Source organism: Onychostoma macrolepis, chromosome 25 (genome assembly GCF_012432095.1).
Source record: "Onychostoma macrolepis isolate SWU-2019 chromosome 25, ASM1243209v1, whole genome shotgun sequence".
Lineage (NCBI taxonomy): Eukaryota > Metazoa > Chordata > Actinopteri > Cypriniformes > Cyprinidae > Onychostoma > Onychostoma macrolepis.
In genome coordinates this window covers 10,210,880-10,238,612 of record NC_081179.1, presented here as the reverse complement: position 1 = coordinate 10,238,612, position 27,733 = coordinate 10,210,880, and the positions used below count along the sequence as shown (strand labels likewise).

At 36.2% G+C, this 27,733-nt stretch overlaps 2 protein-coding genes across 14 annotated transcripts in view; one reads left to right on the top strand and one right to left on the bottom strand.

Moving 5' to 3' along the window:
* Positions 1-17,789, top strand: part of nav2b (neuron navigator 2b) — a 91,880-nt gene extending 74,091 nt beyond the window's left edge. For 4 of the 5 annotated variants that reach the window (XM_058766618.1, XM_058766616.1, XM_058766614.1 and 1 more), the window contains 21 exons: positions 412-588; positions 2,224-2,276; positions 3,018-3,041; positions 3,390-3,464; positions 5,943-6,026; positions 6,199-6,319; positions 6,409-6,575; positions 7,683-7,855; positions 8,570-8,650; positions 9,189-9,342; positions 10,604-10,751; positions 10,830-10,927; positions 11,012-11,107; positions 11,191-11,359; positions 11,455-11,690; positions 11,916-12,070; positions 12,190-12,261; positions 14,413-14,609; positions 15,571-15,689; positions 15,773-15,976; positions 16,068-17,789. In XM_058766618.1, the coding sequence (XP_058622601.1) occupies positions 412-588; positions 2,224-2,276; positions 3,018-3,041; positions 3,390-3,464; positions 5,943-6,026; positions 6,199-6,319; positions 6,409-6,575; positions 7,683-7,855; positions 8,570-8,650; positions 9,189-9,342; positions 10,604-10,751; positions 10,830-10,927; positions 11,012-11,107; positions 11,191-11,359; positions 11,455-11,690; positions 11,916-12,070; positions 12,190-12,261; positions 14,413-14,609; positions 15,571-15,689; positions 15,773-15,976; positions 16,068-16,187 (2,723 nt within the window). In that variant the 3' untranslated portion in view covers positions 16,188-17,789. The remainder of the gene's footprint in view (positions 1-411; positions 589-2,223; positions 2,277-3,017; positions 3,042-3,389; positions 3,465-5,942; positions 6,027-6,198; positions 6,320-6,408; positions 6,576-7,682; positions 7,856-8,569; positions 8,651-9,188; positions 9,343-10,603; positions 10,752-10,829; positions 10,928-11,011; positions 11,108-11,190; positions 11,360-11,454; positions 11,691-11,915; positions 12,071-12,189; positions 12,262-14,412; positions 14,610-15,570; positions 15,690-15,772; positions 15,977-16,067) is intronic. The other variant, XM_058766617.1, reaches the window with a different exon arrangement.
* A 325-nt stretch (positions 17,790-18,114) lies between these two features.
* Positions 18,115-27,733, bottom strand: part of dbx1b (developing brain homeobox 1b) — a 43,247-nt gene continuing 33,628 nt past the window's right edge. For 8 of the 9 annotated variants that reach the window (XM_058766589.1, XM_058766590.1, XM_058766591.1 and 5 more), the window contains 4 exons: positions 20,668-21,263; positions 20,363-20,464; positions 18,859-19,061; positions 18,115-18,782 (listed from right to left, as the gene is read on the bottom strand). In XM_058766589.1, coding sequence (XP_058622572.1) covers positions 18,480-18,782; positions 18,859-19,061; positions 20,363-20,464; positions 20,668-21,025 — 966 coding nt within the window. In that variant the 5' untranslated portion in view covers positions 21,026-21,263 and the 3' untranslated portion in view covers positions 18,115-18,479. Of the gene's footprint in view, positions 18,783-18,858; positions 19,062-20,362; positions 20,465-20,667; positions 21,264-22,949; positions 23,730-27,733 lie in introns of those variants that run through there. The other variant, XM_058766597.1, reaches the window with a different exon arrangement.

The window sequence follows — 27,733 nt, the reverse complement described above, 5'->3', positions numbered from 1 at the left end:
ACATTATAATGTGATGCTTAAAAAAATATTTTTTTGGTTTTATGTTTATTTTTTACACAAAATAGTATACATTTTAATATCAGCCATTTATTGGTTATCGGCCATAGCATGAAAATAATTACCTATATATCGGTATCACCCAGAATGGTGCATCCCTAGATTATGTCTAAAATGTTATTTTAGATAATCGTCTGTTGGATTATTACCCAATACTAGCAGCAGACTTAATGCAGCTCAAATTGTGTTTTAAGTTTTAAGTTAGAATTGTCAGTTTTATTGAAAATTTACATTTTATGCTTTAACTAAAAAATCTACTAGTCTCCCCTTTATTGTGAACTTTGAATGCACATTCATGTCATTAGGTTCAGTCTTAGTATTTTTTTAACCCTGATCCCTGTGTTGACAATCCAGGCAGCCCCACCACAGCTTCTCAGATAGCAACTTTGCGCGGCACCAACGGTCAAGGCAATCACGACAACCTGTGCGACCCCTACAGCGATCCACGTCTGAGGAACTCCTCAATGAGCCTGGAGGAAAAAAACCGCGCTATGAGCAGCTCCGGATCGTTCCGTGAGGGCCTGGAGGAAGGTGAGACTTCAGAATGATTCTGATGGATCTAAATAAACGATTGTGAATTTGTACGATTATTGTGTACTTTGGTGTGTATAAGGAGACTAAATATGAGCTAGTATCAATTTAATGCGTTATTTCTGTCTGTTATTAGAATTTACTATCATAGCTTAATCCATAACGTCATGTTTTTGGAAAAGAGGAAATAGACCTGCATTGTTCCTTTAGCTAATAACTAAATGATAGGTTGTCATTAATGTTAGGGTTTTCGACAACGTCAGGCTGTAACGTGTGTCCTTACTTGCGCCAAAGCATAAACAAACAAAGAGCGGCTTTGTTGGCCTGGCAGCCTTTACCCCACAGTTAATGTTGATTTGATGATTAACTCGCCTGCATTGGCTCAACACCACTTGTCCCAAGGCTCTTTTGCTTTCTGCATTTATGATTCATGTCTTTGTAAGGTAGTGATCGTGTTGATTTCAATGTGCCAGTGAACCTAAGCAGTGGTGTTCAGGCTTGTAAAAAAGAACAACAGTTGCTGTTCGCAATGATGCATGTCCTCAATCTAAGTTTTTTAAAAGGTTATTTTTGCCCAGCCTGTTTGTTATTGGCTTAAAAAGGAAAAAGTTGGCTCTGAGAGGAATTACCATTAAAGAAAGTTGTATTTGGTGAAATTAATGTGCACTGCAGAGCTTTAAAAGCACTGTGGTGGCACCATGGTAAAATGGTGGTATTTTGGTATTTTAATGTATCATGGTACTGAATGATCACCATATTCATGTACCATAAAGAAATTAATGTTTATTCAGCAAGGATGTATTACAGTGATAAAAAAGTGACAGTAAAGACATTTCTAATGTTACAAAAGATTTCAAATAAATGCTGTTCTTTTGAACTTTTTATTCATCAAAGAATCCTGAGAAAAAAAAAAAAATCATGGTTTCCACAAAAATATTAAGCAGCCCATCTGTTTTCAACATTGTTAATAATCCGAAATGTTTTTTGAGCACCCAATCAAGCATATTAAAATTATTTCTGAAGGATCGTGACAATAAAGACTTGAGTAATGGCTGCTAAATTTCTTGTCTAGGTTTTTTGTCTTGGGTTAAAAATCCCCCTTAAGCAATTTCTCTGGACCATGAAGAAACCATTTGTTCCTTGAGATTAGTCATGAAGACTGATCCCTTAGTTTAATTTAAGCACCACTTGACAGAGTTTTTTTTTTCTTCTTTTTTTTTTCATTTTGAAAATACAAGGAGAGGAACACACAAACTCATAATTCTTTGCGAATATGCAGTGTGATAAAGGGGATTTATAACCTTGTATCGCAAGGGCAAGTTGAATACCCTTTCACCCACAAATCATTTCACAGTACATTTGTTTTGGCACACTTTTGTTTCCTTTTGTTTTTGGTTTGGCAATAACACACATCAAGAAAAAACATACTTGCACGTATAACTAATCAGAAATATTCTGGCCATGAAGGTATTGTTGACTAAACAATAGCCCACTTGAAGGTAATAAGCACTTTATGGTGTTTCAGTATGTGCTAGCTTATCCTGCTAATTTGTCATGCTAGTTTTTCAATGGCTCACATGCTACTGCAATACAACAATGGTTTTATTTTAATTGTATTTTACCTTCTTTTCACAGTTCATGGCTCATCTTTGTCTCTAGTCTCTAGCACATCGTCGGCTTACTCTACGGTGAGTCAAAAGATTTTGAATTAATGCTAAATGTGACCCTGGAGCACAAAACCAGTCTTAAGTCGCAGGGGTATATTTGTAGCAATAGCCAAAAATACATTGTATGGGTCAAAATTATCCATTTTTCTTTTATGCCACAAAACTTTTTTTGATCAGTAATATGCATAGCTAATAACTTCATTTGGACAACTTTAAAGGCGATTTTCTCAGTATTTAGATTTTTTTGCACCCTCAGATTCCAGATTTTCAAATAGTTGTATCTCTGCCAAATATTGTCCGATCCTAACAAACCATACATCAATGGAAAGCTTATTTATTCAGTTTTGCTGATGTAGAAATCTCAATTTTGAAAAATTGACACTTATGACCGGTTTTGTGGTCCAGGGTCACAAATGTTAAAATTCAGTGGTTCTTTCATATGTTTAGGTCAACTTGTTTTAGCTTTACGATTTACAAGTTAGCTGTAAAACCTTATAGAAGTGTGTAGAGTTTTCACTGCTAAAGTCAAGTATGCTTTATGGTCGTAAATGTCAGAGTTAATGAGACATTACAAGCAGTTACGTTACAGATAAGAGAAATGAACCAATGTTTAAACTGCGTTTATCAGGTAAAGGTAACACAAAATCCTCATGGTGACTTGGTGACTTCTCTTTCTCTTAAGTGTCTTTCTTTACACAGATGCTCACAAAATCTTTATTCCAAAGCATTAATCTTTGTCTTTTCTTCTTTTTCCATCTCTAGCCTGAGGAAAAGGCTCAAACGGAGGTGAGAACAGCATCCCTCATTTCTTATAAAGTAAATTATTGACTGTGTTGCACATGGGAGCCTGTAGACTGTCCAAAACACTGTTTTTCTCAGCTGGTTTGTAATTTTAAACACACTTTGATGTAACTCTCTTTAAACCTTTGAAAATTTGACGGTCTTCGTGGTAACTGTCCTTGATATCCACTCTTTAATCTTTGTGTTTTATGTCTGCATCCAAAGTTTCCCTTTCATGCTGATCAAGGGCTAGTCTCTCCTTAGCACATTATTATATGAGAAACCACAAACTGGTCTGACATTAGCATCAGACGTCAGCTTGTGTTTGAATAACTGAATTTAATGTTTGTTTAGATCCGTAAGCTGCGGAGGGAACTGGACGCGTCACAGGAGAAGGTCTCGGCGCTCACAACACAGCTCAGTGCCAATGTGAGTACACTGGACAGTCGTTTTGGCACTATTAACCACAATACACCTTCAGTAAACACTGAATTGCTTCTTTCTTTCAACTAGTTTTCATTCATATTCAGTTCAAAATCTGCCTAGCATAGCTCCTGAGCATCAAGCATCATTGTAAATAAAAAGTCACATTGTAAGATGTAAAGATCCAACCAGGAGATAAGAAGTCACAATTACTAAAATAAAATGGCAAAAATAATTAATAATATATATTTAATAGTAATAATAATTATATATATATATATATATATATATATATATATATATATATATATATATATATATATATATATATATATATATATATATATATATATATATATATATATATATATATATATATATATATATAATTATAATTATTATTAATTATTTTATATTACTTGTTTTTATTTTAAAAAGTCATGCCTATGAGATATAAAATTCAAATTACAAATGTAATAATATATTATAATTAAATAATATTTTATTTTTAAAAAAGTAAATTGGGACATAAATTTGCAATAAGAATTCTTTTTCTTTTCATTTTAAAAAGTCACAACTGAGAGATATAATGTTAAAATTACAAAACAATAATTATTAATAAATAAATATAAAATATAAAAATATAAATATAAAATTAGAAATATTTTAAATATCATAAATGTATAAATTTCCATTTATAAAATTATTTATTTATTTATTTTTCAATTTAATAAAGTCAGAATTATCTTTATTTAAAAAAGCCAGGCTTCCATAACATCTGCTACATTTGACCTATATATAAACCCATATATGCTCAGTGGTTCAATTGGCAAGTTTTAAACTGGCGTTATCAAAGATGTTGTTAGTAGTTATAGAACCGGTTCATGTAACATGGTGTAGTCTTGACTTTTGTACAGCTTTAACAGCTGGTAAAATAGTGATTTATTTTTCCGGCCGCCTGCACTGTATTGAGTAAGATGGTGTGTGATTTTGTGTGTATATGTGTATGAGTGTATATTTGTGAGATGCTCCTTTAAGTGAAATTATTTGCTCAATAAAACAAATATGACAGCCCGCATTTGGCCGACACAACCTAATGAATCGTCACATCCTAAAACCCCTATCCATCCGTCAGCTCTCATACGGGTTTCACAAAAAAAAAAAAAACTAGAGGCATTTGCTCTTCTGGGTGTTTGTTAAAGTGTTTTACGCACACACAAATGCACCGACTGCTCCTCTGCTTGGACGAAAACCCTTTGAGGAAGCTATGTTGGGGGTTATCTGATGTTTGAAACAGCACATGCCCAAACACAAACCTCTGACTCCCTCTGATGGAAGTCATCCAGATCTCCAGTCCCTTGATTATCGGCTCATGTTGCATATGATACGTTTGTTGTGTTGTGTACGAGTGTGGTGGCTCATTTTTGGCGGCCACAGCTGAGCAGAATCTATGGTACACGTCGTCCTCGGTGTTTTAGTACGTATGCAGTTCATCATCCCAAAGATGTTGACAGGCAAGGCTAACTCCAGTCGAGCAGTTACATGGCATCCTCTGAATCATTACCCATCTTTGAAGAGGGTCTGTGAGAGGACTAAACCAAAGCCTCTCAGGCATAGCAAGAGTCACAGCGGCAGCTCAAAGAACCCGAGTAAATGGAGGAAGCGAGAATTCACTGAGGTGGGCTGAAGATGTTTGACTTTTGTTTAGTATGGTGTTACCCTGAGGGAGTTTGTGATGCTGCTTAGTTTGAAGATTGTGTTTATGAATCTTGGGATTAATCTGTTGTTGTTTTGTATCATGTATAAGGTCGTTGCATATGTGTACATATACATGCATACATACGTACATACATACATAAGAAAGAAAGAAAATTAATTATAATTATTAATAATAAGAAGAAGAAAATTAAATTATATTATACAATCCACAATATCATATACATTTATAAATGTTTATTGTTACTAAAAATATATATTAATGCATTTTGTTATACATATATAGCAATTATTTAAAAATTATCTTATAATAAAAGTAGAGTATAAAATAGTTTATTATATTTATTGCTTATATTAGTAGTAATTTTATTTTTACTATTTGTATTTTCTTTGTTTCTTTTGTATTTATTTATGTAAAAATATTTCTGCATTTATGTTCCTGGTTTTTGTTGACATTAGTTGAGGATGTCAGTCTTTAAACTGGCTAATGAGTTTTTACCCATTTCTTTATCCTTTTAAATGTCAGCTTAACAACCCGAGTTCATGCCACAGCTTGTCTTTATCACAAAACTCAGTCTCACAGACATATTTGGATCCATTACTGACAAGCTGCAACCCACATTTTTCTAGAAATGTGATCATACTTTAGTTGACTGCTCAACATCTGGTTTAACTCTACTACTGCTTTGAGTCTTTGTCCATTTATGGCATTTTGCTTAATAAAATAAAACTGATTTACTTTGTAAATGAAATTGTGTGTGTCCTCAGGCTCACCTTGTGGCAGCTTTTGAGCAGAGTTTAGGAAACATGACCATCCGGCTGCAGAGCCTGACGACGACGGCAGAACAGAAGGTGTGTGTTTTATTATTTTTGTGGGGATCAGAATTTTTGAAGAAGTCCTCATGACGTTTTATAACCTACTGTAAAATATGTCCCTATGAGGAAAACAGCTTCATTTGGTCTCTAAAAAATTATTATTGTTAAATAGAATTGAATATTGTTTAATATCAATTTTTTTTTGCAGGACTCAGAGCTGAATGACTTGAGGAAGACCATTGAGCTCCTTCAGAAGCAGAACTCAGCGACTCAAGCCACCATCAATGGAGTCATTAACACACCAGACCCAACATTAACAAACCGCAAGGGTGAGATCTCAATAACTTTAGTACAATAAAATAAACAGTATCGCATGAATTGCCTATGCTTCATTTTTCTTTTTCTTTCTCTCCCTCAGTTTCTCTTGATTCTGTCAACGGGTCGCCTCAGTCCCAGCGAGAGTTGCGTATCCACAGGCAGCCCTCATCGGACAGCGTCTCCAGCATGACCAGCGCCACCAGCCACTCCAGCATTGGCAGCAACCTGGAGCTGGATGCTAAGAATAAGAAGAAGAAGACAAACTGGGTAAGTGTTCAAACCCATCCATCCAATGCAAAAAAAAAAAGTTTTTCCTAAAACATGGTTCTCTCCAACAGACTAGGTAGAGTTAGATCAATGCTAGATTGGATTATTTATTTATTTTAACCATTTAAATGTTACATTTTCTTTTCATTTGTGGATGTTTCATGTCATCAGCCTACATGTGGTGGAGGAAAGGTGAATACTTATGACTTAGTAGTACATTAGTGGATTAAACTTAGAATTGTGGGTGATATTCTTGGCTTTATGTGTTTTTTTTGTTTGTTTGTTTCAAACGATTAATCACGATTAATCGCATCCGAAATAAAAGTTTTTGTTTACATATTATATGTTTGTGTATATTTATTATGTATATATAAATACACACACATACAGTATATATTTTGAAAATATTTACATGTGTATATATTAATATTCATATAATTTATATTATATATAAATATATTTAATATATAAACAACATTTTTCTTTATATATACGTACACACACACACACACACACACATATTATGTAAACAAAAACTTTTATTTTGGATGCGATTAATCGTTTGACAGCACTATTTGTTTTGTAAGTGTAGAGTAAATATCAGTCATCAATATACATTCATTTGTCCTCTTGCATTCAGGCTGCATCCAAATCTGGTGGAGGAAAATTACCTGATAACTACGTATGCAATGCTAACCTTGTTGTCGAAGTATTGATGTCGTTCTGCAGTTTTAGAGCTAGAACCAGTGTTTTTCATCACTAGATTTATCAGATTTATGTCGTGCAGGTGATCTCCCCTCCTTCAAAATGCGTGATCCAAAACACATTTTGCATTTGTATTATAAAATCTGCTAACTGTTCGAGTGAGTGGTGATTTAGCTACATGGTGTTGAATTATGTTTTTTTGTCTGATTTTCCCTGTGCTTTCATGTTATGGTACAGGTGTATGAGGTAAGGTGGGATAAATGACTCCTTTGGAATATCTTTTCATATTTCTGGAATGTTTTAAAGGGATAGTTCATAAAGATAAACTTTAAAAAGGATACTAACTACTAACAGCTGTGTGTTGAAGGTTTCGTAGTAACAGATTTGTTTTTTTTTTCACAGCTGCGGAGCTCCTTTAAACAAGCATTCGGGAAGAAAAAGTCTCCTAAATCGGCGTCTTCTCACTCGGACATTGAAGAGATGACAGACTCTTCTCTGCCATCTTCACCCAAACTCCCCTATAACGGCTCAACGGCATCTTCTCCCATGATACGCAACTCCCACTCCAACTCCCTGTAAGCTCCTCGCATCAACAACAACAACAATAATACTAATAAAAATGTTATATTATTATTATTATTATTATTATTATACATTTATTTTAATTAATAAAATATTGTAATTATTATTATATAATTATACCAAAATTATTATTATTATTATTATTATAAATGTATCTACTAAGCTCCTCATATCAACAATAATACTAATAAAATGAATTATTATTATTATTTTACATTCATTTATTTTAATTAATAATTTGTGAAATTATTATTTTATAATAATTTATCAATTATAAATATAATTTATTACTGTCTATTATCTAATTTTCTAAGTTACTTCTCTTGTTTTAATAATAATAATAATAACATTGTTATTATTATTATTATTACTAATCTATGTATTATTATTTCTTATTTTTCTATAATAATAGCCCGATTCCTTTTGGTCTTGGTTCAGGTAGCACACCTTTAACCAGGAGTTTTCTGAAATATTTGATTTTCTGGAAACTTCTTAAGCCTCATTTTGGATGAAAGAAAGATTTATAATAGACAAGCACCATTTACAGCGTGATTTAGTCTAGAACTAGGTAGTGTTTTTGGAAAATACCACCCATTTTGTAAACTAAAAAGTTACACACACCCAATGTGATGGCATATTATAAATGTCCAATGCAACGTGGAACACCCTCAGAGTTTCTCTCATGGTTGATATGTGTATGTTCATAGTCCTCAACTGTCCTCGCTGCCTGCACTTGGGCCTGTCTGGGGCTGTAGCAGCAAGTCCATGAGGTCTGCCTCACTGGCACGGTAAAGGGAATGGCACAAACAATACCAATATTTCTCAATCTCTGATGATCAGTTCCCTGAATAAAATGCCAAGAATAGATGTTCAGCCAATGACTCCTACATTAGTAATTCTGAGCAATTAACAGTTTTAAAACACTATATGCCCTGATTCATAAATAATTAAGTATTGTTGCTATTTCTGATTCTTGCACTACAGTTCATTGATGGAAAATTCACTTTCACTGCTAATCAATATTTAATGGTTTGTTATTTTTCCAAATTGAAAAAAAAGAACTAATCTTAAAAACAAAACAAAACAAAACACCACAATAATTTATTTTATTTGTCTGAATATTTTTTCAATATTTTGCATTGTTTCTTTGGTATTTAAGTGTTTTTTGTTTGTTTAGATTTTGCTTTGTTTTTTATCTTTGTTCTGTTTTACTGTTTTCTTATTTGTTTGCATTTGTTTTCATTTTTGTTTTGTTCCACTGATGTGTTTTAAATTAATGTTGTTTGTTTTCTTTTTTGTTTGATATTACTTATGTGTTTGTCACAGGATTTCAGAGTGTACGGACAGTGAGGCTGAAACAGTCATGCAGTTGCGCAGTGAACTGCGTGATAAAGAAATGAAACTCACAGACATCAGATTGGAGGCTCTCAGCTCCGCCCACCAATTGGACCAACTACGAGAATCCATGAACCGCATGCAAGTGAGCATCTGCTTTAACAAGACAATATGTTTAAAAAGATAGTTCACCCAAAAATATTCACCCTCGTGTCGTTCCTTACCCATAAGACAGCAACAAATGTTTTTCTCAAATACACGTTGGACACAATTATTGGTACCCCTAGAAATTCTTATGAGTAAAATAACTCTGAAGTATATTCCCATTCATATTTACAATTTTGAGCACTCCAGGGTGATTATGAACATGAAATTATCCAGCCATGGCTTCCTGTTTCACAGAAATATAAATAGGAGGGAAAACAAAGTCCAAATTCCCTTAATCATCCATCACAATGAGAAAAACCAAAGAATATTTTTCCGATGTGCAGTAAAAGATAATTGAGCTTCACAAATTAGTGAAGTGGCTTTAAGAAAAGCGCTAGAGCAGTGGAAATTCCCATTTCCACCATCAGGGCAATAATTAAGAATTTCCAATCAACATCAAATGTTACGAAACTTCCTGGAAGAGGACGTGTGTCTATATCATCCTAATGCACGGTGAGAAGGAGAGTTTGAGTGGCTAAAAACTCTCCTAGGAACACAGCTGGAGAATTGCAGAAAATAGTTGAGTCTCGGGGTCAGAAAACCTTTTTAAAAAATGATCAAACAGCACCTACGCCACCACATGTTGTTAGCGAGGGTTTCAAGAAAAATGATCCTAGTTCATACAAAAACAAACTCCAGCATATTCAGTTATCAGACACGACTGGACTGGCTTCTATGGTCAGATGAAACTAAAAAATGAGCTTTTTAGCAGCAAACACCAATCCTCGGGTGAACTGAAGAGAAGAAGCACCGTCATGGAGCTGGGAATCTAAAGGGTCTGGAGTGATTCTGGATGAAGGAATGGTCTCTGATCTCTTGTCAGGTGTTCTCTAACCTCATCAGGCATTATAGGAGAAAATTTAGAGCTGTTAAACTGACAAATGGAGGTTTTAAAAAAAAATGTATTCAATTTTATTGAATAAAAGGGTGCCGTTAATTGTGGCCAATGTGTATTAGAGAAAAACATTTATTTCATAATGATATTTCCCCCCATTTTAAATTCTTATTGTCCAATGAAAGGTTAGATTTTTGTGAAGTTTTTGTTAAGGATTAACAATGCAGATTAATTTTCACAGCCGCCTTTGGTCATATTTACCAAGAGTACCAACAATTCTGACCACGTGTGTACATTCAATATGTTTAATGTGGAGGCCAATTTTTTTGTTTATTCTGTCATAAAATCCATTTTATCCTATCAGATTGAGATTGAGAGGCTGAAAGTGGAGAATGACAGATTAAAGATGGAGAGCCGAGGCAGTAGTAGCAGAGCTCCTTCTCAGATGTCCATCTCCCCTACTTCTGTGGGCCTTTCTTCTCAACTCAGCCTCACAGAATCCACCAGCTTAGGTAAAAAAGACTTATTAACTTCAAAAATTAAAATAAATCTGGCATTATAAATTATGGAAATTCTCTGTTGAATTATAGATATGTTGCTAGAAGACAGTGGAGATGGAAGTTCCTGGAAAGAGGGACAGCATGTGAAGGTTGTGGTCAGTCTGGAGAAAGATCCAGAGTGGAAAGAGGTACAACTCAAGACTTTTCAGCAAAAATAACTCAATGATCTCATTAGTGTCACTTCAAACACTTCTTTGTACTGCTTTTGGCAGGAGTGCAGACCTTCCCAGTTCTTGCTGGGCTGCATTGGTGTCAGTGGAAAAAGCAAATGGGATGTCCTAGATGGTGTAGTCAGACGACTCTTTAAGGTACAAAACCCTTTTACTTAAAAGTTTAGAGACCTTTAAGCCGAAATCTTATGAAATAACACATGTTCCTGTCACTCCAACAGGAATATATCATCTACGTAGATCCTGTCACACAGTTGGGTCTGAACACTGACAGTGTGATGGAGTACAGCATTGCAGACATCCATCGCGCCAGTGATGCAGATACACCAGAACTTCTGCCATGCGGTTATCTTGTGGGAGAAAGCAATACCATCTCTGTCAAGCTGAAAGGTACGACTATTGCTCTTTTAGAAGTAACTAGTCTTGAAAACATGACAGCTCACCATTGAAATGCATTGACAGAAACCTTGTCTCTCCATCTGCAGACTTGTCTGTCAATAGTGAGGACAGTTTGGCGTTCGAGACACTCATTCCGAAGCCAGTTCTGCAGCGATACATCTCTCAGCTGGAGGAGCACAGACGAATCATCTTTTCAGGGCCTTCTGGCACAGGGAAGAGCTTTCTAGCCAGCAGACTGGCCGAGTACATGGTCCTAAAAGAGGGAAAACAGCTGGAACATCAAGCAATTGCCACTTTCAATGTTGATAACAAAACTACTAAGGTCAGTTAATCTGATTGAATAAATAATACAAAACTTAATGACAGGTTTATATCCCATTCACTTAATCATTTTCTTTATAAACAATGAGAAATTGTAGGCGGCTGATTTATTCAAGCAATGTAATAGATTCTATATACTTTTAGTGTTACAAAACTCCAAGGTTTTTCTTTGAGCATGTTGCAAATGTGAAGGTTCTGGTAATAATGCACAGTGTGTTTTATACAGGAACTGAAGCAGTACTTGTCCAACCTGGCAGACCAGTGTAAAACCAGTGTACGTGCTGTTGACATACCTGTGGTGCTTATACTAGATAACCTTCACCATGTCACCTCACTAGCCGAGATTTTCAACGGCCTGCTCAACTGCAAGAACCACCAGTGGTGAGCATCACAACAGATTGTGGCAATGATTCTAACTGTGAAAATTCTGATTTTTTTGTTTAAATTTTCATGTTTCATGGTAGATTTAATGTATGTTTAATTATATTATTTTCTCACAGTCCTTACATTATTGGAACCATGAATCAAACCCCATCACCCACTCCAAATCTACAGCTTCATCATAATTTCAGGTATCATCTCATTCAGATTTTCAATATTACTATTTACTTTTTCTTTATTTAATACATACATCAAATATATATATATATATATATATATATATATTGATATCAAATGCATGTTTAAATAAAACTTAAATATATGTATTTCACTATATTTTTACTATTTTTTTTTTTTTTCATGTGATGGCAAAGCTAAATATATTTAGCAGTCATTACTTCAATTTTCAGTGTCACATGATCCTTTAGAAATCATTCTAATATGCTCATAAGTTTAAAAAATCACATATATATATATATATATATATATATATATATATATATATATATATATACAGTGGGTATGGAAAGTATTCAGACCCCTTAAATTTTTCACTCTTTGTTATATTGCAGCCATTTGCCAAAATCATTTAAGTTCATTTTTTTTCCCCCTCATTAATGTACACACAGCACCCCATATTGACAGAAAAACACAGAATTGTTGACATTTTTGCAGATTTATTAAAAAAGGAAAACTGAAATATCACATGGTCCTAAGTATTCAGACCCTTTGCTCAGTATTTAGTAGAAGCACCCTTTGATCTAATACAGCCATGAGTCTTTTTGGGAAAGATGCAACAAGTTTTTCACACCTGGATTTGGGGATCCTCTGCCATTCCTCCTTGCAGATCCTCTCCAGTTCTGTCAGGTTGGATGGTAAACGTTGGTGGACAGCCATTTTTAGGTCTCTCCAGAGATGCTCAATTGGGTTTAAGTCAGGGCTCTGGCTGGGCCATTCAAGAACAGTCACGGAGTTGTTGTGAAGCCACTCCTTCGTTATTTTAGCTGTGTGCTTAGGGTCATTGTCTTGTTGGAAGGTAAACCTTCGGCCCAGTCTGAGGTCCTGAGCACTCTGGAGAAGGTTTTCGTCCAGGATATCCCAGTACTTGGCCGCATTCATCTTTCCCTCGATTGCAACCAGTCGTCCTGTCCCTGCAGCTGAAAACACCCCACAGCATGATGCTGCCACCACCATGCTTCACTGTTGGGACTGTATTGGACAGATGATGAGCAGTGCCTGGTTTTCTCCACACATACCGCTTAGAATTAAGGCCAGAAAGCTCTATCTTGGTCTCATCAGACCAGAGAATCTTATTTCTCACCATCCTAGAGTCCTCCATGCGGGCTTTCATGTGTCTTGCACTGAGGAGAGGCTTCCGTCGGGTCACTCTGCCATAAAGCCCTGACTGGTGGAGGGCTGCAGTGATGGTTGACTTTCTACAACTTTCTCCCATCTCCCGACTGCATCTCTGGAGCTCAGCCACAGTGATCTTTGGGTTTTTTTACCTCTCTCACCAAGGCTCTTCTCCCCCCGATAGCTCAGATTGGCCGGACGGCCAGCTCTAGGAAGGGTTCTGGTCATCCCAAATGTCTTCCATTTAAGGATTATGGAGGCCACTGTGCTCTTAGGAACCTTAGGTGCAGCAGAATTTTTTTTGTAACTTTGGCCAGATCAGTGCTTTGCCACAATTCTGTCTCTGAGCTCTTCAGGCAGTTCCTTTGACCTCATGATTCTCATTTGCTCTGACATGCACTGTGAGCTGTAAGGTCTTATATAGACAGGTGTGTGGCTTTCCTAATCAAGTCCAATCAGTATAATCAAACACAGCTGGACTCAAATGAAGGTGTAGAACCATCTCAAGGATTATCAGAAGAAATGGACAGCACCTGAGTTAAATATATGAGTGTCACAGCAAAGGGTCTGAATACTTAGGACCATGTGATATTTCAGTGTTTCTTTTTTAATAAATCTGCAAAAATGTCAACAATTCTGTGTTTTTCTGTCAATATGGGGTGCTGTGTGTACATTAATGAGGAAAAAAAATGATTTTAGCAAATGGCTGCAATATAACAAAGAGTGAAAAATTTAAGGGGGTCTGAATACTTTCTGTACCCACTGTATGTATATATATATATATATATATATATATATATATATATATATATATATATACAATTGATTTTTGTATGTATTATATAGCATATACCTATAATTGGGGTTAGCTAATTGCTATACCTCGACTCTCCACAAGAGGTCCTGCAAGCATTTCTCAACGCTTATTTTGCTCAGGCTTATAATACATGGGTAAAAGTGGATCCAGTCTTCTTGGTCTCTTATTTCAGATGGGTTTTGTGTGCCAATCATATGGAGCCACTGAAAGGTTTTCTGGGTCGGTACCTGCGACGGAAGCTTCTAGAAACCGAGATCAGCAGCCGTGTGAGGAACGGCGAGCTAGTTAAGATTATTGAGTGGATCCCATGTGTTTGGCATCATCTCAACCGCTTCCTGGAAACACATAGTTCTTCTGATGTCACAATCGGTGAGTGTGGAAACAGTCAATCACAATCACCCATATGCCTACCTTAGAATTTTTAAACTCTTTCTAATGTTAATCACTTTTTTCTTAAGTATGAAACCGGCTTAATATATTGATTCATGTTAGGGCTGTCAAATTGGCTGAAAAACTAAATTCGAATTTTGTTCTAAAATAGTATCAATATTCGAATTATATTCAAATTTAAAAGGCACAATTTCTGTTAGGGGGAAAAAAGCTTTTGGCTTCTCTCCTGAGGCCACAAGAGGGCGCATCGAGCAAAATATTACCGAACTAATGCACATTTTTTCAAAGCAATAAAAAACAAGACTATCTTTGAAAAAAGTGCATAATGTTTAAAATAATGTTTATAAACCATATATAATTAATTACGTTGCTTAAACAATTATGAACAACAAGCATCGTGTTAGTATGTATAGTTTAATACTAAGGACCGAAAACCAATCACAAAGAGTAGCCTGCTTTTTTAATTTAAAAACATGAGATCCAGTGGGATGCAGAAAAACTGCCATAAAGTCTCGAGACATGTTTTTTGAAAATTCAACTTATATTAATTTTACATGGTTTTATAAATATGCTGCTCTCTTGTGCGAGACACGAGTGGGTGATAGATGTCCCTCTAGAAAATGTGATTGGTTCCAGTTTTGAGGTAAACAACATCATCTCCGCATTGATGTTCTCTTTTTCCGCAATATTTTGAACGAGCAGCGCTGCATCCAGTGGGTTCAACTGGATAGGCTAAAAAAAAAAACATTAAAATGCAACGTCACCTACATCGTCATCACATCTTGTGTGCCACATATAAGGCTGCCTGATGCACATCTAAAATTCGAATGCAGCATTTTTGCATTCAAATGTGGATTCTTATTTGAATTTCGACGAATATTCGAAATTGGAATTTTTTTGACAGCCCTAATTCATGTAAAACATCTTTTGTCCACCACAGGACCTCGACTCTTTTTGTCCTGCCCAATGGATGTTGAAGGCTCAAGAGTGTGGTTCACTGATCTGTGGAACTACTCCATCATCCCCTATATGCTGGAGGCTGTCAGAGAAGGGCTGCAGGTAAGGTGCCTTCCATCATATGTCCATCATTACAATATTGGGATGCTAAAGCAAATAAACAAATAATTATGTTTGTTCTGCAGATGTATGGGCGTAAGGCAGCATGGGAGGACCCCGCGAAGTGGGTGATGGAGAGCTTCCCTTGGGTGGCAAGTCCACAGCAACACGAGTGGCATTCCCTGCTGCGACTTCGGCCAGAGGACATAGGGTTCGACGGGTACAGTATATCTCAGGAGGGCAGTCCAGGCAAGCAGCCTGCTCAGGGAAAATCAGAAGAAGACCCACTGGTAAGTTATAAAGTAGGCCTGTAGAAATTGTATCTACATAGTTCTTACTTATGAAGATTTACCATGTAATATCCTGTTCCTATTACCACAGATGAATATGTTAATGAGGTTGAAGGAGACGGCTCACTGCGCAGGGACAGAGAGCTACGACAGTGATTCCACCAACAACAGTCACCAAGATGACACGCTGGACTCTTCTGAGACTTTTTAATATCAGACTCAGCTTCTTTTATATGAATCTACAAGGTGCTGGTAACCTGTAAAACAGGGTGCTGGAAACCCTGAAAAATCATTATAGTCACATCACAGCCTAATCATCGCCTGAAATGCAAGAAAAAAGTTTAATATTCATCAAAGATCGTCATTTCCTGAAATGGACACTTGATGGCGGTATAAATGTGTTCAAAAAGGAGATAATCCTAGTTGAGATGTAGCAACTCCAAGACTTGCCAATTCATGTTTATTTTCAGTCATATATTAAATTTTCTAAGTAGTGTCTAATGTTGGGTGACTTTTATGTACTAGTGAACAACTTTGGTGCTGAACTTTATATTAATGCCTTACAAAACCTGTTGAGACAGGCTAGCTTATGTCTTAAAGATCTGTAACTTTATACAAATGCAAGTAATGCAAAGACATTATAGCCTTCCAATGGTGCACTGTCTGTGGGACCTAACAGAGATATATAGTATATATAACCACTGTATTGTGGTTGCTTTTCACCAACAAAAAAGTGTTTTGGTAACACTTGCATAACATAAAGAGCTGTTTGGAAAAGTATTGATAATATTAAAGCAAATTTTGTGCCAGGAGCATAGTTTGTGCCTCTTTATCTAGTACAATATTCTCTATGCAATATTGTTACATTCAAAGAATATTTAACTTCATCACAACAGAATTTCTGGTAAAATTTTAGTTAATAACAGAAAAGGTTTTACCAAACAGTCTCAATGCATAAAAACTATTACGGATAAGATAATGGCATTATTGCAATACTGCTGATATCAGGAAGACTTGAAACCAAAACTTACCACACTTTTATAGATTCTTAGAAGTCTACAAGGACAGCTGCAGAACATGAGTCTGCTTTGTTCAGTGTGAGAGTATGTTTATCTAAAAATACGTGTTAAGGGGAGAAAGAATGAGATGAAATTATGTGAATCATTAAGGTCTGAAGATCTTGGGGTCGTTATACATTCAAAATGATTTGGCACAAGGATCTGTGTGATGTGCTTTAGTCTGAATATTGGGGGTTAGTGTGTCTTGCTAATGTGGCAAATGTTTGCATGAAGTTCAAATAGATTACTGAGAGATGTTTTATTTGAAAGATTGAATTTTGTTTAACTAGAAAAATACCTTTTTCAAATGTTCCTTTTAAAATCATTTTCTAGAACATGTTTTAATAGAAGACCTTATGCAGTTTTTCTTAATTTTGTTTTTCTGTTAGATCTCACCAAATAATTTGCTGTGCATTAAGTACAGCCAATATTTTTTTCTTCAACATATGAAAACTTTTGTGGGGAAAACATTGAAATGATTTTATAATTAATAAAAAAAAAAGGCAAATAGTGTCTACTTTCCCATAAATTGCTGATAATTTTAGAAAACAAAAGACTGAATTTTGATCGAGTTTGTGTATATTTTCAGTTGTAATATATTGTAAATATTTGCCTTATGTTTTATTTGTTTGTGTAGTCTTTAAGAGGTATTGTTTTGTGTAAAGTTGTTGTTAATGTTTAATGATATTTTTCAGTGTCAATTTAGTGATTGCATGTGACCCTTTCAGAATAAATGTGATTATTTTCTTCTCCAACTATGAGTCTCTGTCAGTTATTCAGTGGCAAATTGTCAAAAGTTATGTTTTTTTCAGTAGGCTATTTATGGAAGGAGTGAGCAAGTAGTGACATTGTTTCATTGATCTTATTGTCAGGTCTGATAATATTATATAATATAAATTTACTTAAAAAAAATTTACTTATGTAAGTTTGTCAAAATGGACACAAATATTGCTTTGAGGTGAAGAAAATTTTGTATCACTTTAATTTGGCCAAAAATAATACACAGCCTGTTGTATCTGACCATGCATAAATGTTCATTTCAAGGCAGACAAAAACGAAAAATTTGGTATTTTGCTTTGGATTTTTAATTTGTAAAAATATTTTTTCACATGTATATACATTTTTTACAAAAAAACATCAGTATACTAAATAATATAAGACTTTTAAGTTAGAAATGTGCCATCTACGTATTTAAGATTATAGACAAAGTATCCCAAATCATTAAGAAATAATAATCTTGGTATAAAAATTCCATACAAAATATTCATACAAAACACTATACAAGCTGCCAAAAACGCAGCGGTTACAGCGTTCTCTCTTAAACTGAAAGCTTTCCTATAAAGTTCACACAACTACCGTGTCAAACAAGACCACTTTTCTGAAAGTTTTCCTCCTGTTTTGTGCATAAACATAAGTCATTAAAAATAACACAGTCTGCTTAATGATTACGACACGGTTATTTCCTCGTCCTCTGATTCTGAGAAGTCTGAGTGCTTGCTGGAGATGGAAGGCGAAGTGAAATGTAAATCTACGTTGAGCTCGTGATCCCCGCGCGGCTGACAGAAAGGCGCGCGCGGGCTTTCTCTCAGAACCGCGTCAGTTTCAAACTTTTTTCCAACGTCGCTCAGGTCAGGATTGGGGTTCATTTTTGTCGGTAATGTTTGTTCCCTGCAACCTCCTGACGACAGAAGCTCTCTTTCTTTGGAATTGCGCCATTTCATTCTTCGGTTTTGGAACCAAATTTTAACCTGAAGAGAAAGAGTTCGCAAGACATGAGCACACCAGTTTACCTCAGACACCCACAAAGGTACAACATCAGCTTACCTGAGAGTCTTTAAGGCCAAGTTTCGTCGCCAATTTTTTTCTGTCTGGTTTGCTGATGTACTTCTGTTTCTGAAACATCTTCTCCAACGCTTTGCGCTGCACGTCCGAGAAGACGGCCCGTCGAAGCATTCCTCTCCTCGGCTTCCCTCGAGCCGTGAGGGGCCATGCGAAAGTTCCGGGAATAGGCACTGCTGAAGACGATGCTATAAGAAACAACCAAACAAACTCTTTTAAAATCAGTGTTTCTCTCAAATTAAGCAAATACGAGTCTTTTTCTAAAAACAGGAAGTAGTCTTTGGGCTTGGAACGAAAGTTGGGCTTAATGGTTTTTTAAGACCAAACCATTTGAGTGATACGGAACGAGGAAGCTAATTAGCACATTGCTTGGTTCCCAAAAGCATTGGTATGGTAACAAGGGCGAGCAGTCATTCAGAGCGCTCCAGTGAAAGATAGAGGTGCTAATGAAGCGTGGACGGTAATTGTGTAGTAATGAACTGACTGAAAAAGGCTTAGGACAGGCCACTAAAGCCATATATTACGGCCACAAAAGAGATTTACACTTAAAAACTAAACACAACGGCATGCCAGGGACATTTTGAGAATACTGATGGCGGGGGACTATGTTTGCCCCCAAATATTTTCATTAAATGGACACGAAAAGCCATTCATACTGCTCAAGTTGTTTTGTTGACGTATTCACACCGCGGTGAAAAGAATCAGTCTATTATCGTCGGTCTGAATGAGTGCACGATCCACAAGGCTATTTGTAGCCTGCATTCACTGGATTGATGGACATGAAGCTTAACGTAAAATAGACCCACTTTTATTGGTTTTATCTGAGGTATACTTAGCTTTAACCAATATACAAAAAAATATAGTTACACTGGTTAGTAAATTTTAAGAAACGTACATAATCCATTTATATTGCTACTAGCGAACACAGTAGCCTAATTAAGCCTACTACACCCTGTTAAGCAATTTTCATGCTGCTACATGAGACCAAAACTTTTGCTTGGACGTCCCGTGAAGACTCCCCACACTCTATGTGGTCTTGTGAGAATATTGAAACACTGAATAGAAGCTAATAGGGGAATTAGTCCATGACTGGTAAATGCCTATCAGCAGCATGCTTAAGTCAACGACGGGTCTGTGTGTGGCTGCCCAGAGGGAGCTGACCAATTGGTCATGGTGCTGAAAGCATTGTTGCCAATCAGCAACTAAGTACACTGGCTCGGTGGGAAAAGGCAGCGATGAAGAGAAGCCAACAGTTTGCTTGTGAGAGCGGACCCGCCTTAAATTGGGACCATGACAATTCCGGCTAATTTGTGGATTAGGGGAAGCGGTGCAAAATGTCAGCAGTCACTGCGTTTGCTAAATAGGGCATCAAATTAGCGAGACTGATTCCACAATGTCCTACAAATTCCAGCATTGGAAGCAGATTTTGAAGGCCCATCAGTTTGACCGAATTAAGAAATGACACAGCGATTTTTTTTTAGGAACCCACCTGGGAAATATGATGCTCTGATGAATGGGTGGAATGAGCCGTCAAAACATGGGAACGGAAATGTTTTCGCATTCAACCCTTGCACTGAAGGTGGTGGTGAAGCTATGACACAAAATAAAGCGGACTTTAATTAAATGAAATGTACAAGTTGAATGTGACAAAATGCGTTTATAACATAAATGTCGCATTATAACATAAAAGTTCTTAATGAGCGTATTTTAAACAAAACATTCTAGACAGTTACTCTTTTTGATGCTTTATCAACAGTATAAAGTTGCTAGTTCATAAACAAAAGAGAAGCCTACCGTTTCGTGTTGTTGACGCGAGAATCGCATTGACTCCAAACTTCAAGTAATTTGGATCGTTTGAAATTGATGTTTGTGGAGAGCTTGATCTTTTTGGCAAAGATGTAGACATGGCGATGTGGACTGCGGAGGTGTGGTTCAGAGTTGTGGCTCCTGTGGCCGGAGGAGATGCGCTTGGAGACGGGATGCTCCTGTGCATGAAGGTGGCAGGTCTGCTGATCCGCAACAGGTCCTCCACCAGGAAACTCGAATGCGTGGTGAACGCCGACTGTAAAGTGGGAGGCAATGAAAGAGCCGCCGAGGGTCGCAGAAAGTTTGGATACATAGCAGGTGGCGCAATAACACTTGGCAACATCATTGCTCCGTTTTTTTGTTGAAAATGACAGCGAGGAATTCACGTGCTGCTACTCTCACTGCAGAGGCTTGCGTAGATTAGAGTCCAAGGGGGCAGAATGAAGGAGCTCTTGCCCGTCCCTCTCTTTTCCAGGGGTTTTATAGCGGACCGCTGGAGAAGCCTTTTCATGGGTGACAGCTCTAACAATGAAGTTCAACCAAACTCTCCACGTGAGTTCCGTTTACTCTAGAGGCGGCGCGTCCTGATTGGACAGAAGAAATTCGGATTGGATTAGACACCACAAGCAAACCGCAGACAACGGCCTTTTACGAAAAAAAAAAAAAAACATTCTATAAATCATCATCATCATAGTCATGCCGTTACAAATATTGCAATAAAAACAGTTTCTGCTTTGCATACGAAACGCAATGATTTTTAAAAAAATATATTCTAGGCATTACACCTTGAAACATGGGGGTAATAATTTTAACTGCAAATTTAGAAGTAAAATAGTGCTGGGTTACAGCCTATTAAGTTACTAACGTTATTCAACCACTTTAATTTCAATTATCATTGAAATAATTATCTGAAAAACCAAAAAGGTTACAGATGAAGACATTTTACGGTGTAGCCTATTTTACGGCTATGCTGGCCAGTGTTTGTAAAACAAACAAATAAAAATGCTAACGCAAGATAGCAACACTGTACAATGATTTTTCGAAATTGTAAATAAAACAAAGAATATTGGACTACTTTATGGCTGCAAGAAAATACTACTAGCTAAATACAATTTTTTTTTTTCAGTGTAGTAGTTGCCAACCTCTCCTTTCTGCTCATAGGTCACACACATTTTCTTCCATTGAGTTACAGAGAGTAAAAAAGAGGAATTTCATTGTTTGAGGAGCTGGGTCAGAGAACATGCTGCGCCACACGTGGATAAGGTTTAATGTGCTATGGCAAAGCACAACCTTTCAAGTTTTGCTGCTAAACCGCAGGGGGAAAATGGCCAACGCCTACCGATAAAATATATTATAAAACGAGAAAAAGTGCGAACAAAAGGATTTCTCCTTGGAGGCTTTTATTGGGACAGACGCTCTCTTCTGTCAGATGCACCAAAAGAGGTGAATCTCTAAGCCTGTGGGCTAAGACCTGTGACTAATGGCGTTTGACCGCTGCTCTGTCAGGATTTGTCCCACTATCCATTCATTTTCTTGCAGCTACCTTCACATTTATCTCCGCGGAGTCAACTCGTGCGCTTTGATTTGGACAGGAAAAAAGACCAGGGGAAGACATAGTCCGCGTGAGCCCTGAGCGATGACACAGCGAGTAAATCTCCATGAAATTATGCGCCAGGCGTTGCTCTTTCGCACAAATGGATTGTGATACTGGCTCTTTAGACAATATTTCAGAACTTTTTAAAACGGGATCAGCTCGACAGCCGTCTTAGTCCATCTTAAGAAGTCTTAGCAACCATCTTAGTAAAAGCAGAGAAATCTTTGTTGGGGGCATCGCGCAAGTAATTTTGGGACAGCTGTAATTCCCTCATTTCGGCCCAGTAGCTATCCCTTGCTTTTTTACTTTGGCCAACATAACCAGAACTTAAAATAGTAGTTGTAGCTTTATTATCAATCTATTAATCAAACTATCTTGAATCACATTAGTGACCATTTCTTCATTGAATGCAACATTTTTGTTGACAGCTTTTGCTGCAGCTTAAACAAGTATTAAAATCTATCAACGCGCCAATAACAGACCCATAAGTGATTAGCATGTAATTATTCCAATTTTTACCAAATAATAGGACCGTTAGATTTGCATCAGTTGTTTTTAGCACCGCCCGGGGCAGTCGTATTAAGACACCTCATCACCTTCAGAAAACCCAAGAGGACTTCTGCACGTTCAAAGCACTTTATTCTTTCTCTTGCACTTGAAAATCCCTCTATTGTACCTATCAAGCAGATGGTTTGCAGGAAATATAGCTTAGCCTCGGTGACCGAAACTAATTTCTGCTTGCTTTCCAAGCCATGGCACGATTGTTTTCTCTTTACCAAATAGAGGGAGTGCAGCTGGTCGGGCGCTGAATTAAACCCATTAAAGACACATTTCTAAGATATTATATCCACATAAATGTGCCTTCCCTCCTCCGGACACACATTAACGCCCGCGCTTTTGCATTAGGCTACAGGTTGTGCTGAGGTCATTCTCCTTGGTGAGCTCAACGGCATAAATCGATAATGATTTGGCTTTATTTTATTATCCGCATTCTGTAGTTTTGGTCTCTATAAGCAACTTAAGCGAAATGGCAATGCAATGATTAAAGCACTTTAAAAACGTAGTCATTTTAACAGAAAACGAAAAACCTGGCAGTAAAACTTAGTTATTTTATAATTTTATTAAAAATTATGTTTTTGTTTATAGAAAGTAGGCTACTCATTATTATGTATGGGGGAAGAAAAAAATATAATAGTTCAAATATTTTGGTAGGCTATATTAATATTATATAATTAAATGACATTTAGACCAGTTAGGAACAGAAATAAATATAAAGCCCCTAAAATCTCATAATGCCTGTATTTTTTTCTGTTGCTAATTTCATTATTTATGGAACTTTTTACAGAGTAATAATAACCCAATGCAAATTATGATTAGATTTTTTAAAAACTGAATTAATATTTTTAAGTAACTTTTTAACACTGCATTTGAGTCTAGTTTTAACACCTTAAGCCGCCCTTCGTGCAAACCCCTTTTAGACAGACCCAGCATCTGTTTCTGTAGATCCGAGGACGGCAGAACACTGAGGAGATTAACCAAGACCCAAAATACACAGAAAAGCATTGACAAGCATTAAATTGATATTAACTCTGCATTAAACATAACACCGGAGCAAACATAAGTCTGCAGAACAAAGCGTTTTGATTTGCGTCAGACAAAACACCTGTTCTGTTCAGACAGCTTTAGCGCAACACGTCTCTGCAGCCTCACAAATCACCAAATGGAGAAACATTTGTCCGGTAACTTGAAGACCAGTGTTAGGTTGTAATTTGTCTTTGAAGCGTGTTTTGGTTAAATGATTATTATTTATATATATATATATATATATATATATATATATATATAGCTATATATATATATTCGCAAATAAAAACGAGGCTGTTAGGAGGCGCACGTTCAGTAAAGTTTAGATATGGCTAATGTTACTTTTGATCGTTCAGGTTGCCAGAAGCACTAAAAAAAGTGTCTTTGAAAAATCAGAAACGATTGCGGTGACAGAAAAAAAAATTGTGAAAATTAGACTTGATATGTAGATTTTAAGAGAGTACAACCTATCGAAAGGCGTGCTTCCCCTCGTAGCCTCGTTGTCATTCGCCAAAAATAAATATGGCGTCTAGTCTGATTGATGTGTACAGGAAAAATATTATAAATGGTTCCCAACACAAAAAGTGATAGAAATAAAGAAACAGCAAAACAAGAATCACATCAAATAATTAATGAATAAATTTAGCTTTTGTAGGTTTGTGATATGTTTGGCTTATTATATCCCATGATTAACCATTGTAAATTGAGCAATCAATCTGTATATGGTCAATACACGAGGTGTAGGCCTATTTTAAAATTAAATTAAACTTTTTTCAATTTCCTTATTTTAAGACTTACATTTTAGAACATATCATCATTGCATAGCAGTTTTAAATGCTTTGATAGAAAAACAATCATGATTAAAATGTTTAAAAGTATGGGTGGGTCTGTGTGTATTTCAGTTTTTGATGATTTTCTTAGATAATTAGGATGCAAAATTAAAATCAATTTCCCATGGATAATATATTTCTCATCATCCACTGTTCTTTTAAAGATAAGACTTCATTTAAATACATTACAATACAATACTCATCAATAGCTAATTCACCATACACATTTAAAAGAAAACAACAAGCTTTTGAGATTTAAAAAAAATAAATCTCACAGAATCTGTTCATTAGATTTAAATTGGTCATGGGAGCTCAGGCCACATCAACGTGGAAAATGTATTTTCTTCTCATTTTAATCTCATAAAGTTTCACAGTTACGGCAAATCTCTTCAGTCTCCTCAGCACCTGTCAGGTTGTTTTGAAATAAAGCTTGTAAATGGCTCTAGTTAAATTGTGTTTCTGGGGAAGCCCAAGCGTTGCTACGCAGCCTGAAAAAAGGAACAATCCTCGTGGTTGTCAAGACCACTTTAAATTAAGGGCTTGTTGCTAACAAGCAATCACTGCTGCAAATAAAATGACCCTTGGTCATGCTAACCTGTGCCATTTTTCTCGCTGACGCTCATAATAGAAAAAGCCACTCAATGAGCTTAAAATGGGGCACAAACAACAAAAAAATTCAGTGCTTGGAGGGAGGACTCCCTATTTAAAGCTAAATGCCTGTATGGGGCTGTAGGGTGGTGTTGAGAGTTTGAGCCCATCAACACAATCTTTAGCTTTGTTTTAGACCTGAACTCAGAGAACAGGGGAGAGAACCTTGTCGAAAGGCTCCTATTGAGTACGCCTGATAAGTTGAACATGGGGCAAAGCAGACGTAGCTGAGGCGCTTGTGTACTGAGGAGGAGCCGGGGTTGTTCACTGGCCACTTGAATGGGGGACGCCAGCGCCCGTTGGCTGGCTGGTATTGATGTGGTTTAGCCGAGTAATCGGATTGAAAGTGAGCCACGGTATTTGTGTCAGTTCACATTTCGTCAAATGCATAATATGCATGGCCTTGGCGTGGGGATTCTGTATTGAGACTTTGGCTTGCAATTCAGTGTTATGAAAAGGCAAAGCCTCATTTAATTCAAATATAACTCTCACTCGACCATTTACAGATTGCTATATTTGCATAACAGCAAAGAACTTTTGCCTTTTCAAGGCCTGGCTGTGTGTGTGTGTGCGAGTCCTATTCCTGCGCTTCTCCCTGGTCAGGCCTTAAAGGGGGAAAATGTACGCAAATGTGCGAAATAAACGTGTACATTGTGAAGGATTGGGTTTTCTCACAGGGATAAGCAAACAGGGGTAAGGGTGAGAAGACGTTAGACGCTGACATTTAGCTTTTTTCCCACTGCTGGAGCAATATGTCGAGTCGGACAACAAAGCAAAAGTGCTACGGTGGTGTAATTCGCCTTAAATGACGTGCACTCTCACACGGTGGCGGTTTTGAATGGGATTTTGTTGTGGGCAAAAACCTACGTTTCAGGTTTTTTAATCTCTCTTTTGTTGAACGCTCATTTGAACTGTAATTATGTATTCTTTGGATTATAATTTACTTTCTAAAACGCAAAATTGTAATAATCATTTAAACATTTTTCATGAACAACAAAAAAAGCTCCACTTAGAACTAAAGGGAGTCTGTTGCCAAAGGAGAACTAGTTCCACAAAGACCACAAACTTTTCATCCTCTTGAAATAGAGCCCAGTCTCATGAAAATGCATATAAATAGTACGCCAAATAAAAACAAAACTCGTGGTATTGATACGCAAAAATGGACTTTGGCGTGCATATGAAACACAGTTTTCACGTGCATATGGTACAAAATTTGTTGGTGTGCATATGATACGCAGTTTTCTGTTACATATGATAGGCATCTACCCCACAACCCTAATCCTACCCATTGCGTAGCATATACACGCCAAAGTCAGTTTTTGCGTATCAATACCACAAGTCTTTTTTTGGGCGTACTATTTATACCCACTTTCATGAGATCGGGTTGTGAAATATCCCACAAACCAATATGTTTATCTATCTATAAATATAATAATGTTACATTATTACAGTAAGTAACACTTATAATCTCCAAAGAACCATACAGCCAGTGTTGATGAGTAACGGTGTTATGCAATTTTATTATAAAATAAATGTAATTAAATTACAGTTAGTTAATGAGGTTACTTCTGAATATTTTCTACAAAAAGCTAGGATATGTTGAATAATATTAATTTGTTGCTTTGCCTGTTTGTGATGTGCACAATGCGCCTGCCATTTAAAAGCAGTTTAGTAAAGTGATGCTATTGTGATGCTTTTGATTAGTTCTCTTGTTTGAATTTGCAGAGTACTATTGTAAGGTTAATGCTGCCTGGTTTAAATGTTTGATAATGAAACAGTTGAAAATATTTGTTAGAAAAAGTAATCAAAAATGTATTCAGTTACATTACTTTAATAAAGTAATTTAAATAGTTACACTACTTGTTACATTTTAAATAGGGTAACTTGTAATGTGCAACCTATTACATTTCCAAAGTAACCTTCCCAACACTGCATACAGCCAACTGAAGAATTCTATACAAACAAAAATTCAGATGCCGCAAAGAACCATTCAGGAAGCTTTATTTTGTGTAGTACCTACACGTATCACAAAAAGAAAAAGACACCTTATAAAAAGTGGCTGGCTAATGACTAATGTAAATAAAAACTGATGTTTCAATCCTCAAACATGTATCAAAATGAAACATCTCAGAGGAGATGGAAGAGGAGCTCTCCCACATGAGACCCAAAAAAACTCTTTTTGCCAACTGTGAGAGTAAGAAAACTTAAAACGTATTATATTAATACGTATATTTATATAATTTAAATAATATAATTTATATATATAATTAAAAAATGGCAAAATAATATCTTTCCCGATTGACGATAAATTTTTATATAATTTTAAAAGTGAACCAGAAAATTATATGTGTGTATATATATATATATATATATATATATATATATATAACACTTGGAT